At 37.0% G+C, this 16760-nt stretch overlaps 1 protein-coding gene across 50 annotated transcripts in view; it reads right to left on the bottom strand.

Moving 5' to 3' along the window:
* TRDN (triadin) overlaps positions 1 to 16760 on the bottom strand; it is a 409007-nt gene that overhangs the window by 212933 nt on the left and 179314 nt on the right. For all 50 annotated transcript variants that reach the window (XM_069599059.1, XM_069599060.1, XM_069599070.1 and 47 more), the window contains one exon: positions 16458 to 16535. In XM_069599059.1, the coding sequence (XP_069455160.1) occupies positions 16458 to 16535 (78 nt within the window). The remainder of the gene's footprint in view (positions 1 to 16457; positions 16536 to 16760) is intronic.

Raw genomic sequence — 16760 nt, 5'->3', positions numbered from 1 at the left:
ATTCTTTGGCACTGAACCTTCTTCACAGTCCAGCTCTCACATCCATACATGACCACAGGAAAAACCATAGCCTTGACTAGACGGACCTTAGTTGGCAAAGTAATATCTCTGCTTTTGAATATACTATCTAGATTGGTCATAACTTTTCTTCCAAGGAGTAAGTGTCTTAATTTCATGGCTGCAGTCACCATCTACAGTGATTTTGGAGCCCCAAAAAATAAAGTCTGACACTGTTTCCACTGTTTCCCCATCTATTTCCCATGAAGTGATGGGACCAGAGGCCATGATCTTCGTTTTCTGAATGTTGAGCTTTAAGCCAACTTTGTCACTCTCCTCTTTCACTTTCATCACGAGGCTTTTTAGCTCCTCTTCACTTTCTGCCATAAGGGTGGTGTCATCTGCATATCTGAGGTTATTGATATTTCAATCATGATTCCAGCTTGTGCTTCTTCCAGCCCAGTGTTTCTCATGATGGACTCTGCATAGAAGTTAAATAAGCAGGGTGACAATATATAGCCTTGATGTACTCCTTTTCCTATTTGGAACCAGTCTGTTGTTCCATGTCCAGTTCTAACTGTTGCTTCTTGACCTGCATACAGATTTCTCAAGAGGCAGGTCAGGTGGTCTGGTATTCCCATCTCTTTCAGAATTTTCCACAGTTGATTGTGATCCACACAGTCAAAGGCTTTGGCATAGTCAATAAAGCAGAAATAGATGTTTTTCTGGAACTCTCTTGCTTTTTCCATAATCCAGCGGATGTTGGCAATTTGATCTCTGGTTCCTCTGCCATTTCTAAAACCAGCTTGAACATCAGGGAGTTCGCGGTTCACGTATTGCTGAAGCCTGACTTGGAGAATTTTGAGCATTGCTTTACTAGCGTGTGAGATGAGTGCAATTGTGCGGTAGTTTGAGCATTCTTTGGCATTGCCTTTCTTTGGAATTGGAATGAAAACTGACCTTTTCTAGTCCTGCTGAGCTTTGCAAATTTGCTGGCATATTGAGTGCAGCACTTTCACAGCATCATCTTTCAGGATTTGAAACAGCTCAACTGGAATTCCATCACCTCCACTAGCTTTGTTTGTAGTGATGCTTTCTAAGGCCAAAGAGGTATCATATCCCCTCCCTGAGGTTGGCCATTCCGGAGATATTTGCAAGATAATGGCATTTTACTTTACTTCCTCAACTTTCCTCGCTCTCTGTTCTATAAAAGAACCTGGCATCCAGACCCTGGCAAGATAGTTATTTTGAGACATTAGATCTGCTATCTTCTCAATCAGCTGGTTTTCTGAATAAAGTTGTATTCTTTGCCTCAATATCTTGTCTCTCAGGTATATTAGCTTGTTGTGCGGTGAGCAGAGTGTGCTTGGATTCGGTAACATAAATAGTTATTTTATATGATCAGAACAAGGCCAAAATATTGTGTTGGTTTGGTTTAATGAAACTGACTTTAAGGTGATATAAAATTACACTGTAGTAGAATACTATAATAGAATACAGCACATGACCTTATATGTGTTAGAATATATACTTAGGTCTCAGATGAAAGTCTACATATCCTTTATGGGATAAAACGGGCTCAGGAAAGATGAGTAACTTGCACAAATTCACAAACCATGTAAGTGACACAACAAGGATTTAAAACTAAGGATCACTGAAAACTCTGTTCTTTCCCCTACAATATGGAATATGAAGTTTGCAGTAGACTGACCCTAACAAAAACTTACAAATGAACTAAGGCGTGGGAAGGAAAGAAGTGCCAGCTTCTAACCTATCTTTGTGAAGCTTGTCTTTTAGGTCTCTCACATCCAAAGTTCTCTGACATAATGACAAATTTTTTTTGTTTCTGAATTTAGTATGCAAAAGAGAATGCAAAGGGAAAGATTATTTTATATATTTCAAATTGCAAAAAAGTTTGTTAATTAAAATTCACATCTGAAATGGATAAAGTAGATTGTACCCAAACCTTTCAAAAATGAAAAAAAAAAGGAAACTTTATAAACAATAAATGATTGCATTATTTTTGAATGGATTATGTTTATATGGATAAAGATTGCCACATCTGTTCTTTTTTCCTTCCGGTATTTATTTTCCCTCTCAATGCTTTTACATTCTGGGAAGCAAATGCTCAATTAAAGTTTTTTGAGTCTTAGACTCAAATGAGAAGCTCTCCATCCACACACTCATCTCTGAATAGCTTCAAAGAGAGTATTTTGCATTTTCTTTTTTGTTCTTTTTTATTTTATTTATTTATTTTCTGGGTGCTACAAATATTGGAGTTTATCTAAAAACTTTTTAACCCTTTTAAAATGTAGTTTTTATGCAGAATCATTGCTTGCTGAAGATATTTTAGTATAAATTTTCTATTGCATCTTTCTACAAGGTAAGGAAAATATAAATATAAGATTCATTTCTAGTAACTGTCAATTTTCAAAATCATATTATTTACATATAGTTACCTTTTCCATATTTTTATCTATATACATTTCCTACATTTGTCTGTAGCTGGAAATGAATTGCAAAAGTACATTGTTGCCTTTAAAATGTCAAAAATACCTAAAAACATCATAGAATTGAGTTTTTCCTGTATGTGACTAAATTATTGATATTTAAGAAAAAAGTTGGTTATCATTTAAAATTAAAGTATACATTACTCTAAAGTATTACTTCAAAATATGGCTATTTTTATAACAGATCCTTGAGAATTTAGGGCTTCAGTTACTAAATAAATTAGAAAGACTCAATAGTTATTTTGAAATAAAATTTGACTTTAACATTACCAAAAGTTACTGGTTATTGGGGTACATTTATAAATGTGATTTTTAATTGAAGCCTTTTAATTATTGACATTAAGCTTAATGCATGAGAGTGAAAGTCCATCAGTCCTGTCTGACTCTTTGTGACCCCATGGACGTCCATGGAATTCTCTAGGCCAGAATACTGGAGTGGGAAGCTTTTCCCTTCTCCAGTGGATCTTCCCAACCCAGGGATCAAACCCAGATCTGCCGCATTACGGGTGGATTCTTTACCAGCTGAGCACAAGGGAAGCCCAAGAATACTGGAGTGGGTTACAGAGCCCTTCTCCAGCAGATCTTCCTGATGCAGGAACTGAACCAGAGTCTCCTGCATTGCATGCAGATTCTTTACCAACTGAGCTATCAGGGAAGCCCAAGCTTAATACATATCGATATTTATAAAGGAAATAAGTGCCCCTTCAACGAATACAACTTTTCTAGTTGTAATTGTTTTAATATATGGAATTCAACTTCATTTCAAATGATAGACCACATAAGTTTCATCATCATTCATAAATTATACCAAACCATTAACACAATTTTGGTCTTCTTCCTAATATAAGGAAGGTCTAGTCTAGTAGATCAAATTTTTTTACACAAAATTCTTACATAATTTAAGCGAGTATCTGTCACCATTTATCATGTGAACAATTGCCAAGACTCCTTACTCCATTTGGGTAAAACAGACCTGGCTTTGAGAGTGCAGCCAGTTTTTCCATCAGTACTAGAGAGAATGAATAATCTCAATGGGGATTCTAAGAAGTTTATAAAACAGAAAGAAACATTTAGGTTAAGCTGAAACAAATAGCAAATAAATGTTTTATGATGAAAAAATGGTACTTATAAACTAGAGCTTTGGAGGGAACCTGGCTCTTTCTTGTAAAATGCTTTCTGAGAGAAATTTGCTGGCACAAGAAGGTTCCAATTAAAATTTCATAATAAGGAAGCTATAAAAATCACATTCACTTTTATTCACAAAACTTCTCATCCCTAATTTTCTCTTCGGTCAAAATATAGGGAAAAAAATCTCATTCTTATATCAGCATGAAAGTTACGAAAGATCTCTGAACCAAAAAGCTGGCCTTCATCAACAGAAAGCCCCTTACTCTTCCCTGATTCTTGGTTGTCATCTCTTGATTTTTTAATTTTTTATTCTGGGGATCTCCAGAATAAAAATATTGCTACTGGACTGTCAAATCAGATGACATTACTTGCTATATTGTCAGATGTATAGGGGAAGAAAAACATAATGTCTTTATCTTATTATGGGTAAAGTTAATGATTTTCACAAAAAGCATTTTTAATCAATAATGGGAAATCAAGACTATTATAACAAGATAGAAAAGTTTTAACTCTGGAGATGGCAAGTTTCTTAAGAATATTTAATGTGTACTAAAAGACAAACCTAAGGAGCATATTAAAAAGCAGAGATATCACTTTGCCTAAAAAGGTCCATGTAGTCAAAGCTATGGTTTTTCCAGTAGCCATGTATGGATGTGAGAGTTAGACCATATAGAAGGCTGAGTGCCAAAGAATTGATATTTTCAAACTGGTGCTAGAGAAGACTTGAGAATCCCTTGGACAGCAAGGAATTCAAACCAGTCAATTCTAAAGGAAATTGACTCTGAATATTCACTGGAAGGACTGATGCTAAAGCTGAAGCTCCAGAGCTTTGGCCACCTGATGATGAAGAGCCAACTCTTTGGAAAAGACCCTGATACTAGGAAAGACTGAGAGTAGGAAGAGAACGGGGGTGGCAGAGAACGAAATGGTTGGATAGCATCATCCACTCAACGGACAGGAGTTTGAGCAAATTTCAGGAGACAGTGAATGACAGGGAAGCCTGTCATGCTGCAGTCCATGGGGTTGCAAAGAGTCGGACAACAGAGAGATTGAACAACAACAAAAAATGCAGATTTGTATTTCATGAAAAAGAAAGTGAAGTCACTCAGTCATGTCCAACTCTTTGCGACCCCATGCACTATTGCCTGCCAGACTCTTCCATTCATAGTATTTTCCAGGCAAGAATACTGGAGTGGTTGCCATTTCCTTCTCCAAAGGATCTTCCCAACCCAAGGATTGAATCCGGGTCTCCTGCATTGCAGGCAGACTCTTTACCATCTGAGCCATTAGGCTATTATATTTCATATACAGGATATGTCCTTACATTTCCTTTTTCTTGACACTCTTCCACCTATTTGTTTTTTGTGTTTCTATTTTTTCCCCTTAATTTAGTCAAGTCAGTTGTTATGGCTTACCTACTTTTCCTTGATACTAAGCTGAATTATACTTGTTCCAGCATATTAACTCCACATAACTGTGTTACCTCATGCCTAGCCCTGTACAGTGCTGCAATCAAAAGAAATGGCAGTTTAAAATTCAAGGAAGAGTTGAAGACACATTTAAATCTTTCCTGAGGTCTCTCAAAATAGCTAATGTTGTATGACCCAAAGCAAAACGTTCTAAAGGTTCTCTCCTTTTTGGATTCCCCAGTCCTCTCTCATCATAGCAGCTCTTCCAAAAACCTTCTCCCTCTGGAAGTGGAAGTGTTAGTTGCTCAGCTGTGTTCGACTCTTTGGGACCCCATGGACCGCAGCCCACCAGGCTTCTCTGTCTATAGGATTTCCCAGGCAAGAATACTGGAGTGAGTTGCCATTTTCTTCTCTAGGAGATCTTCCCAACTCAGGGATCGAACTCAGGCCTTCTGCATTGAGGGCAGACTCCTTACTATCTGAACCACCAGGGAAGCCTCTCTTTCTGGAAAGCACACTAAAAACTTACTCCAGCCCATGCTGACTCTCCTATTCCCTTCTCGAGCTCTTTTCTCACTGTCCAAGTTTTACATTTTCTTCTGGGGACTATCCCTTGTTCAAACGTGAATTAATTTAATTATTTGAGCTTCCCCCCCCCCCAAATTTTTTTTTTCTCAGCCAGCATATCCTGAGTCCCAAGTATAATATAAGCACTCAGGAGCCGACCAGGCATATCTAGAATATCCCTTCAGCATTAAGGTGGCGGGGAAAAGCTATGAATACTTGTGTTAATATTTGTGTCCTCATCACACATGTAAGAAAGAATGATTTAAATTCTTTTTTACAAATAATTGAAAGGTGAAAGGTTAATTCAGTCTGCAGTTCAGTGACTAGTGTACCAAAGTTTATTTCTTAGTTTGGTAGGTGAATCATGGTTATGTAAAATGAAAACATTAGAGGAAAAATATATTAGAAATCCGTATATTATCTTTACAATTATTCTGGTAATCTAAAATCATCTGAAAATAAAGAATTTAAAAACAGCAAAATGTTAGAAAAATTTTAAGACTGAAATAGATGATTCATTTTCCCCTCAGAAGTAGGGATTAGCCCTTGTGTAACACAAAGGAAATAAAATAAATATGTAGGGAGGAAAATGAATGAAATAAAAGCCTTAAGCATGATAAAATTGTGGAGATGAAACAGAATTTGGAGATTATTATGTTGAAAATAAAACTTTTTAGATGAGGAAGCTGAGTCATTTCAGAGAGTTTAAGAAACTAATACGAACCAGTGGATCTTTAGTTCAGACTCCCGATTGCTATAGCCTCATTTATGGGTAGGGTATAGCAGTAGGTCACCATGATCTAATCAACAAATCTAAAGGACCCTGGCCAATTTTTGTCATATCCATCTCTCTGGGGCTCTTGGCTTTGTTGTACCCTTTCTTTTCTCATTATTTTTTCATATTTGGCTTTCTAGTCTGTCTTCTGCTGATGTTTTTGATGGTTAATTTTACGTGATGACATTTGGTAAGGTTCATTTTGACTAGGCCATAGTAACAGTTACTTGGTCAAAACCATTCTAATTGTTGTTCTAAGGTATTTTTTAGATATGATTAATATTTAAATCAGTAGACTTTGAGTAAAGTAGATTGCCAATCAGTTGAAGGCATTAAGGGAAAAGAATGACATTTTCTAAAAAGAAGGAATTCTGCCTCTAGTCTGCCTTTGGACTTGAGAAAACAATATTAACTCTTCCCGGACATGCCCAATGGACTTCAGACTTACCAGCACCCCAAAGCACATGATCGCATGAACCAATTTATTAGAATAACTGTCTATTTCTCCCATCTCCCTGCCCTGCTGGGTGTGTGTGTTTGTGTGTGTGTGTGTGTATAGGAGGGCAGTTATGTGTGTACACATGTATTGGCTCTATTTCTCTGGAGAACTCCAAGACAACGTTATTCCCACATTTTCCTTCTTGGATGCCCTAAATCTCACTCAAATTCATGACTGGCCTGCCATTTAGTTATATTCAAAACAAAAATTTGTGTGACATAGGATATTTTTAAGATCTCCTGTTCCTTGGGAGCTCAATAAGTATTACTGGGAACAGTAATGCTTCTCCGATCACAAGTTGTGAGCATCACTGAGGTTAAAAATAATTAAACAGTTTTCTAATAAGAATTTCATGGTTCTTGTCAATATAATTGTATACACTGAAGTGAAGTGAGGTGAAAGTTGCTCAGTCGTGTCCAACTCTTTGCGACCCATGGACTGTATAGTCCAAGGAATTCTCCAGGCCAGAATACTGGAGTGGGTAGCCTTTCCCTTCTGCAGGGGACCTTCCCAACCCAGGGATTGAACCCAGGTCTCCCACATTGCAGGCAGATTCTTTACCAGCTGAGCCACAAGGGAAGCCCAATTGTATACATTAAGACTATCCAAAAAGGAAACACAACACATTATGCAGACCCAAAGCATTACACTATGAATTCTTTTTCACCAAGAGTAACATAGAGCTAGAATTCCCCACGACATGCTTCCAGAAATGCTATGCTCAGATTAAGTTTATGACTTCAGTGTCTGTAGCTCTCTCATTTGTGAAATCCAGACTCCTAGCTTCAGTTGTCTGCTGGAGATGACCACTTATGTGAATCCCACTTAATATGCTGCTTAACACATGGCAGAGTCTTCATTTTCTCTCCAGGTCCAAAATCCACCCTCACCTTTATGGATTGTGTTAACCAAGGATTAATACAATCTCTGGATTCAGGTTAGTTTGGCCAATAGGAACAATATTAAGAGAAAACAGAGTAGGGGGAAAAAAGGAGAGAGTTGAATATTTATTCTCCAACTACCTTCCTGGCTCACTGAGAATATTATATACATAATTTTACAAATTGCCAATGATATGTTCTTCTACGAAAGGACATAGTTCTGGCTGGGCATATCTCTCTTAGAGTTACAATGTTTGGGGATTTGTAAACCTCTCCATTTCCATGACTCCTCAGGCCTAGGACTGATTAAGCCATCCTGAGTTGGTCAGGCTTGGGGTGCTTCACCACAACTCTGCTCAAACCTTTATAAACACTACATTCATTAAACACTCTTAATCATCCATTTTGAATGTTCCAGGGACCCTGATGCACTAAGCAAGTCTGAAACTAAATGCATTATTGTCTCCCCAAACCTGTTCTTATTATTAAGTGCCATTCATTTACCCAGGTCAGATAAGACTTTAGCAATTATGCTCAGCCCTAACTTTTAATTGCTAGCTCTAGATAATAGGATAGACTGATCCTGGGCATGAGACATTTGAATTCCAATTCCAGTTATACCATTGTTAGGATGGCGTTATCTTAGGCAATTTATTTGCTTCCTCTGATCTTCTCTTGAAATGATATAAATCATATTCACTGCTTGAAATTATTTTGAGGGTTCAATGTGATTATTTATAACAAAAGTGGCATGATTTTTCCTCATCAACAGTAGCCTCCTACATTTTTCTTACCTCTAAATCTCCAAGCTCTACCCTTCCTCATCCACCCTTACTATCGCTGACTCATCACCTTACTTATCGATGACTCAGTGATCAAAAATGCAAATCTAATTATACTACTCCTCTGCTCAGTTGTTTTAGCAGGCTCATGCAGTCTATGGGCGGGGGCAGCCGGGGGGGGGGGGGCGGTGGGGGGAAGGTAAATGATTCAGTTTTGTGTACAAAATTATTCAGGATATGACCAGAGTCCTATATTAAGAAATTTTATAGCGTTTCACAATTGCTGACTAATGACATTAATGCAGTTACCATATCAACTTCTACTTCTACAGATATCAATAAAAATCTACCATGAAAATGAATTATTTACTATATGTACAAATTTGCTGATTAAAAAAATGAGAATGATAATAGTAACTAATAGCTAAGTACCTAATTGTGCTAAGTTGCTAAATACATTATTTCAAGCAGTCCTCATAGCAACTTTCTAAGTAAAAGAGGCCTCAAAAGTAGTATGGTTTACCTATGTTATCAAAATTTACAACTAGAGGTCAATTACATTACAAACTGCACAAAGATATGAGTTAAGTTCACCTCAAAGCAAAAGAAAATATTGTATTGCCCAAAAGTTCAACAAGATTTACTGTGTCATAGAGTTAATGGAATGAGAACCTGGGCCAAATTTCTATTTTATTATTTTATGCTTTTTGCTTCTCAGGATATATCTCAATGAAGAGCAAAGATGATAAAGTTCCCAGTTTAATAGAACTGTAAATAAAATGTTACTAGCTCCTGTAGAACACTGTCCTCGAATGCATCCTATGGTAAGAAATTATCTCATAATAAGTTTCTTATATTGCTCCTTTCTCCTCCATACAAATACTACCAACTTACTCTTTATGGCCCAATGCAAGTCTTGTGATTTGACCACATAGCCTTGCCTCAATCATATTTCATCTTCCTCTTAACTTTCATAGCCTTTATGACCTGTACAACTCACTTTTGAACTTCAGAAAATAATGCTTCACAGTATTATCCATTTCACGGGGACATGCCTGGTTGCCCCAAGTGTGACATTTGCATCCAGACCATGGTCACAACCTTACACATCTACAGGGGCTATTTAAACACTGGGCCAAGCCATGGAGTCTTCACTCTGCTCTTAATTCAGCTTACTATCAATCCACCAGCCTGAAAAAAATAGGCTTGAGATCTCTCGGCATGAAAGCAAATTATCTCTGAGATTATTTAAGTTCAGTCTCCACAGTTGACAGTAGAAGAAATGGAGGCCCTATAAAGTCAATCCATTTGTCAAAGATAATATAACTGATTAGTGTCAAAGCTGCAATTGGAAGCTGGGACTTTAGTCTTCTCTTGAGAGTTCTCTTGCCCACTTTTGTGTGATTGCATTTATAATATTATTCACAACTGCAGTACTAAGTTAGAACCAGTTATATGTTTATTCAAGAAGAAGATAGGGTATATAGTAGTAGTCCACCTTACTTTATTTGGTTCCATCACTGCAAATTATGTTTGTAATGGAATATTAAAAGTGATTTAAGTATAAGATATATACCCAATAAGAGATCATATAACATCTTCTTTCCACATCTTTGCCAGAATAGATGCAGTGTGGCCAGTTTACATTAAATATCCAGTAATCAATCATGTGGATTGAAGTCTTTAATTCTTCAGAGATCACTGAGAACATAAAACATGATTTTTGGTAGTGGTGGAGGGGGTTGTGTTGAATAGGAGGAGAGAAAATAATATCCAGCAATGTTGATTAAAGAATCAATTCAGTTCAGTCGTTCAGTCACGTCCGACTCTTTGTGACCCCATGGACTGCAGCACACCAGGCCTCCCTGTCCATCACCAACTTCCAGAGTTTACTCAAACTCATGTCCATTGAGTCGGGAATGCCATCCAACCATCTCATCCTCTGTTGTCCCCTTCTCCTCCTGCCTTCAATCTTTCCCAGCATCAAGGTCTTTTCAAATGAGTCAGTTCTTCACATCAGGTGGCCAAAGTACTGGAGTTTCAGCTTCAGCATCAGACCTTCTAATGAATATTCAGGACTGATTTCTTTTAGGATGCATGGGTTGGATCTCCTTGGAGTCCAAGGGACTTTCAAGAATCTTCTCCAACACCACACCACAGTTGAAAAGCATCAATTCTTCAGCGCTCAGCTTTCTTTATAGTGAAACTCTCACATCCATACATAACTACTGGAAAAACCATAGCTTTGACTAGATCAACCTTTGTAGGCAAAGTAATGTCTCTGCTTTTTAATATGCTGTCTAGGTTGGTCAGAACTTTTCTTCCAAACAGCAAGCGTCTTTTTATCTCATGGCTGCAGTCACGATCTGCAGTGATTTTGGAGCACAAAAATACAAAGTCTGTCACTGCTTCCACAGTGGAAACAGTGATTAAAGAATAACAGGATCATATCCAGCAATTGTACTGATATAAAGATTTAATGAAGCAGATTTTTTTGATGCTTGGAAGGGGATGGAAAATGTTGCTTGAAGCTCTTTTGTTTCATCACTGAGGACTCTCTCTTAGAGCAGGTGGACTAATCTCTCCTAAGAAAAACAGCTCTGACAAACATGATAAATGGGCTCTCATGCTAAGGGTTAAAACCACCTGTGATGTTAATATAATAAGGAACCATTTGGTGAAGCAGGCGAGGTACTCACATAGACCTGTCCCACTTGTGGAATGTATGAGTAACTACAGTGGCTTGAACTTGCAAGCCTTTCAGCAGCAATGAGAGCTCACAGTCGATAGGAAAACTAATTCATTGCAAAATTTAACACTGTTTGAAAAATCATAACAATTAGTACTATATTGAACATGGTTTTCTGTCTAAGTTAGTTCCAGGTGAGTTGTGTCCATAATTAAATGCAAATTGACAACAATGACCGAAATGATTGCATAGGATTGCCATTATACAAGATCTTTTCAATGATGCTATAGTTAATTTTCCTGGACAAAGGCCAAATGTATTCTAAAACATATAGTGGGAAGGGCTTTCCTGGTAGTTCAGAAGGTAAAGAATCTGCCTGCAATGTAGGAGACCCATGTTTGATATATCTCTGGCTCAGGAAAATCCCCTGGAAGAGGGAATGGTGACCCACTCGAGTATTCTTGCCTGGAGAATCCCACGGTTGGTTTTTGTTCAGTCATAAATCATGTCTGACTCTTTGTGATCCCATGGACCCTCCAGGCTCCTCTGTCCATGAGGTTCTCAAGGCAAGAATACTGGAATGGGCTGCAATTTCCTTCCGGATTCAAAGAAAACAACTGATTTAATATATGGTTAGTTTTTACATCTGAAGATTCAAGGCAAAATAATTTCATTATGGTGTACAAAGTGTGTGGTGTGGGGAGAGGCTGAAATTCTAGGAAGACCAGAGATACCTTCGGGCCTTAGAGAAGTGACCAAGATGAGAAGTGCACAGATACTTCACAGAATGAGAAGCAAGTGTTGTGAGAAACTCATTGCTTTAATCTCTATGAAAGCACAAAGGAAGCGTTTAAGGGCTTCGTGGATGTGCAGAATGCTTTCGCCCATAACAAGGTCTTTTTTTTTTTCGATTTCGACTGATAAAACCCTAAATTGTTTCCAATCTTCTGTGAGCAAACTTAATAATCTAGTCTATATGTCATCCCCCCTCTTTTAAACATTAAAACGCAAATATGTTTAAGCTCCTACATTTTGACCTGTTTTAACTGTATTCTTCAAATCAAAGAGCGTATGTTAGTGTCACATGTAAGTTCCTTTTTGCATAATACCATTTTCTTGCAACTTGGTCCTAAGGAAGTTCCAGACTAAAATAGTGCATCAAGGACTGTGCATAATCAGCCTCACTAAAAACAGCTTGATTAATACTAAATATGTCCTAGTTCCTAATCAATTATGTTAATGAAGTCCCAGGCAGCACATCTGCAAGCGCTGACAGAGCCCATGATCTCAGCGTTGCCTGATAATGTGGGCTCCTTGGGAAGTTGCTCAGTGGCAGCATGCTCAGGGCAAAGACTGCCTTTCTGTAGACAAAAAGTGGATACTACTAACAAAAGTCTTGGAATCCTGCAATACTGCTAGATTATTCACTTAAACTGTATTGGGCTCCAGGATGAAATGTCAAATAATATTTCTCTTTAAATATAATAGCAGAACCTAAGCTTCCCATTTAACAAATGACACGTTCCTTTCCAAGTGACAGACTGATAGGCAAAACATTTGCTACATGATGGTTTATGGGCCTCTTCCAAGAGCTAAGGTGGAGTCAAACATTTGAATAATATGCCTATCAGAAGCTGCCTTAGATTAGGGAATTGGAGTCCCCAGATTTATGTCCATCTCACAACAACAGTAGAATTAGAATCTGATGAAACATAAAGGCGACAGTATTATTTACAGGCTATCTCTTGCTCTGTGAACATTTGGACAGTGAGATGGTTACTTGTCTGTTTTTGTCTAATTATCTCAAGTCACATAAGCTATTATAGTCCAAATGTCAGAAGAAATATAACTCTAATCTCCCTCCCTTGCTTCTGGACTATAAATTTCTTCTTTCTTACTAGCTAGGTAAATTGATATACATCTATAACCAAGAATGAGAGTGATTTTTTGCTGTTTTATTACCTTCAGTATAAACTCAGTTATATTTGAGTTCAGTTAAGAAAAATTTTTGAAAATATTTAACTCATCAGTTATAAGCATGTATAGAAGATGATGCAAGTTAGGGATTTATAGTGTTAGGAAGACATATATGATAGAAATGAAAAAGGGAAAATCATTGATTGCTAAAAAAGAAATACTTAAACAACTTATTAAACTGAACAAATTATATGAGGTAAACATTCAAGTTGCTTTACATTAACTAAACTTAAAGGTTACCAACTGCTACGGACTGAATTGAGTCCTTCCAAAGCTTATATGTTGAAGCCCTAACCCTCCATGTAACTAGATTGGAGACAGGGCCTTTAGCAAAGGTAATGAAACTTAAATGAGATCACAAGGGTGGAGCCCTGATCCAATAGAAGTTTCTTTGCTAAGAAGAGGAAGAGACGCCAGGGCGTGCTCTCTGCCCTGTGACAACACAGCAAGAAGGAGACCATATACAAGCTAGGAAGCAGGCTCTCACTGGAATCCCATCTCAGGCACCCTGACCTGAGACTCCCAGTTTCCAGAACTGTGAGAAAATACATTTCTGTTGTTTAAGCCATCCAGTCTGCAGTATTTTGCTATGGCAGCCCTTGCAGACTAAGACACTAAGGCTGATAAGGAATTTAAGAAGTGATCATATCAAGAAGAAGCTGTCCTCACCTAACTGTCTCACACACAAAGGAAATCTGGACCCAAATGAGTGATGGGAGAGGAGATGTGAAAGTCAAGGGAGGCAGTGAGACCATCACCCTATCAAAATGATCACATTTAAAGAGTAATAAATAAAAGACTTATGGGGACCAAATAAATGTGTCTTTAGCTTGGTGGGATGAGAGACAAAAGTTTCAAACCTTGGACTATATCTGGATCACTCTCTAAATATTCAAGAAGTGTTGCTTATTTAGACTCTTGGAGTAAGACTTTACATGAACTTTTCATTAAATCATGGTCTCAAATAACCAAATTCTTTTCTTCAGATTGGTACTGATACAGTACTGACTTACAGATTGTATTTTTATTTGAAATTTGCAACTGCTAATTCATTCAATTTGTAGCTGACCAACTCAAAATATCTTGCATACAATACATAATAAGGTTGTTATAATTTACAAGTATAATGTAACCTTTTCCTCAATCCCAATGGCATTTCTCTTGCTCTCTTGTCTTTCTACAATGCTTAGGTATGTGGCTTGAAACCTTTTGCTTTTCCCCCACACAACTAGCAATCAAAATTTTTCTATGTGTGCCATTCCAGTTATTCTGAAGGACATTTGGCCAATAGTAGGTCATTTAGGTGATTACTACTAAGTTGAAAGTATTTTGGGGAATATTCAATTGCTCTCTACCTGCCTCCTAAATCAGGTGGGACTTTACTACTCAGATGAAGTACTGAAGAAGCAGCAGCAATATTTGGGAGCTTGGTAAAAATGCAGAATCTCAGGCCTTACCCTTGACCTAGCAAATCAGAATTTTCATTGTCAAAGATCCCCAGGTGATCTCTATGTATATTTAAATATTGATACACATCACTAGGGTACTCTTGATTGACATCAGAAGATTATATATGTCTATCATAGAACTGCCTGAAATCTGAAGCACAAAACCTTATGCCTTCATGTTACCAAAGTTGTTGATGTCTCAGAAAATATTATTACAATCTTCAAACTTCAAAGTCTGCCTAGTAATGCGATAGAAAGATCCTTGGCTATAGATCTAGAGAGTCAGGGCTAGAATCCAAGTCTTTCTGTTTACTAGTTAAAAAAATTAAACTCCAAGTCTAAATTTGTTAATCATTGATAATAATGTCTACAGGGTTTTGAGACATCAAATAAGAAATGCATATACCCACAGCCAACATAAAAATATTATAAGTAAATGTGAGTTGAATACAGCATAGCCACAGGCATGATTTGGTCAGAATCTGACCAGAAAAGTACATAGAACATGCTGGTATTTCAATCTAAACTTAGGAAAACTATACCTGCTCAGCTGCTCAAATCCTCTCCCGGCTACTGACTGTAACATAAATAAATGTATTGACTGAAATAGAAATGTATAGCCAAATGACTTCTGGGTCTGTGGTCAATTAGACAACTTATCTTTCACCAAGGCATTCAGATTTTATTAAAAAATAAAAATAAATTTAAAAACTATTTGAAGCAGACTACCAACTTTATATGTTTGGTGTAAAATAATTACTTGGATTTGTAGCCATTTTTACACAAAACATAAGCCAAAGGCTCTTAAAATTTAATATATATAAGACTCAACTGAGGAGTTTGTTAAAAACACAGATTTTCCTCTCTGAATTGCCAGAGAATCTGATTTACTAGATCTAAGATGTGGTAGGAATATGTATTTTTTTTAATGAGCTTTACAATTGATCTTGATGCTGGTGATCTACAAACTTTTCTTTGTGGACAGTTGTAGTAAGCCAAAAAAATGAAGTTAAAGAAACTCCTAAGTTTATCACTATCAAATACAAAAATAAAATTTTTGCCATTGTTACAGTTTTATTCTACCTTTACAACACTTGTTTGCGGTAGTATTACTATTATGAGCATCAGTATTTTACTAATAAAATGTCTGAAAGTTTAGGTATCACATTTAAGGTCATCCAGGTAGAAAAAGGGCAGGTCTGCTTGATTGTAGAACACAGGCTGTTAATCACTAGATTATTTCCTAAGGCACAAAGTTAACTACCGTCTTTGTAAGTAACAAGAGGTTATCAATAGGGCCTGGGTCATCTTTGTAGGAGGGGCTTGGAGGATACATGAGATGAACTGAAAACCTCCAACACTTTCTCCTAATTACTGGAAATTTATTTGGGAGTGGATTTAGGGGACAGAATATAAATAAGGTATAGAGGAGAGAATAGGCTAACATGAGTGTGTAATTCCTGATAATGAGCATACAATGTTTTCTTGAGTGTCCTATTCAAGAATTACAAGGTATTATCTGTCCCTTTAACCCTATACTTCCTGGCTTGATTTCTAGAGCATGAAGCTGGTCATCCTTCTGGAAGCTAATGGCTACCAATGTATAATCTGAGGAGGAAATTTTTGGTGCTCTAAATAGGAACAAATCGTACTTTTAGGAACAGTAAACTGTAGCTTAGACATAGTAAAACTATGAGAAAAAATGGATTTTGTTGTTGCTGCAACAACTATTTTGCTTTGTTTCTCTCTGTTCTACCTACAATAGAGATGATCTTTGGAAGAATAAAATACTTGCCTTCAAGAGTAGGTGATGCCAGGGTGTGTCTGGAAGCTTGTTCTGTTGGTAACGGAGGTGGTATGGCTGGGCTCTGCCCTGTGCACACAATGCAGGAATACGTATTGAAAAAAAGTATCAGTAAATTTAATATACACAAATAAAATAGCTAGATCTGTCCCCAACATGCATAATTCATAATCCAAAGTATAAATTCATATTATTATGCAATAAGAAAATTGATATTAGGTGAGATCTTTAAGTAGATACATACAAAGATTCAGTTATCTTCAGAGTCATTTCTGAATATATTTCTTTTCTTAG

Source organism: Ovis canadensis, chromosome 8, assembly GCF_042477335.2.
Source record: "Ovis canadensis isolate MfBH-ARS-UI-01 breed Bighorn chromosome 8, ARS-UI_OviCan_v2, whole genome shotgun sequence".
Classification (NCBI taxonomy): Eukaryota; Metazoa; Chordata; class Mammalia; order Artiodactyla; family Bovidae; genus Ovis; species Ovis canadensis.
The sequence above is the reverse complement of the archived record's forward strand: the minus strand, read 5'-3'. Positions and strand labels throughout refer to the sequence as shown.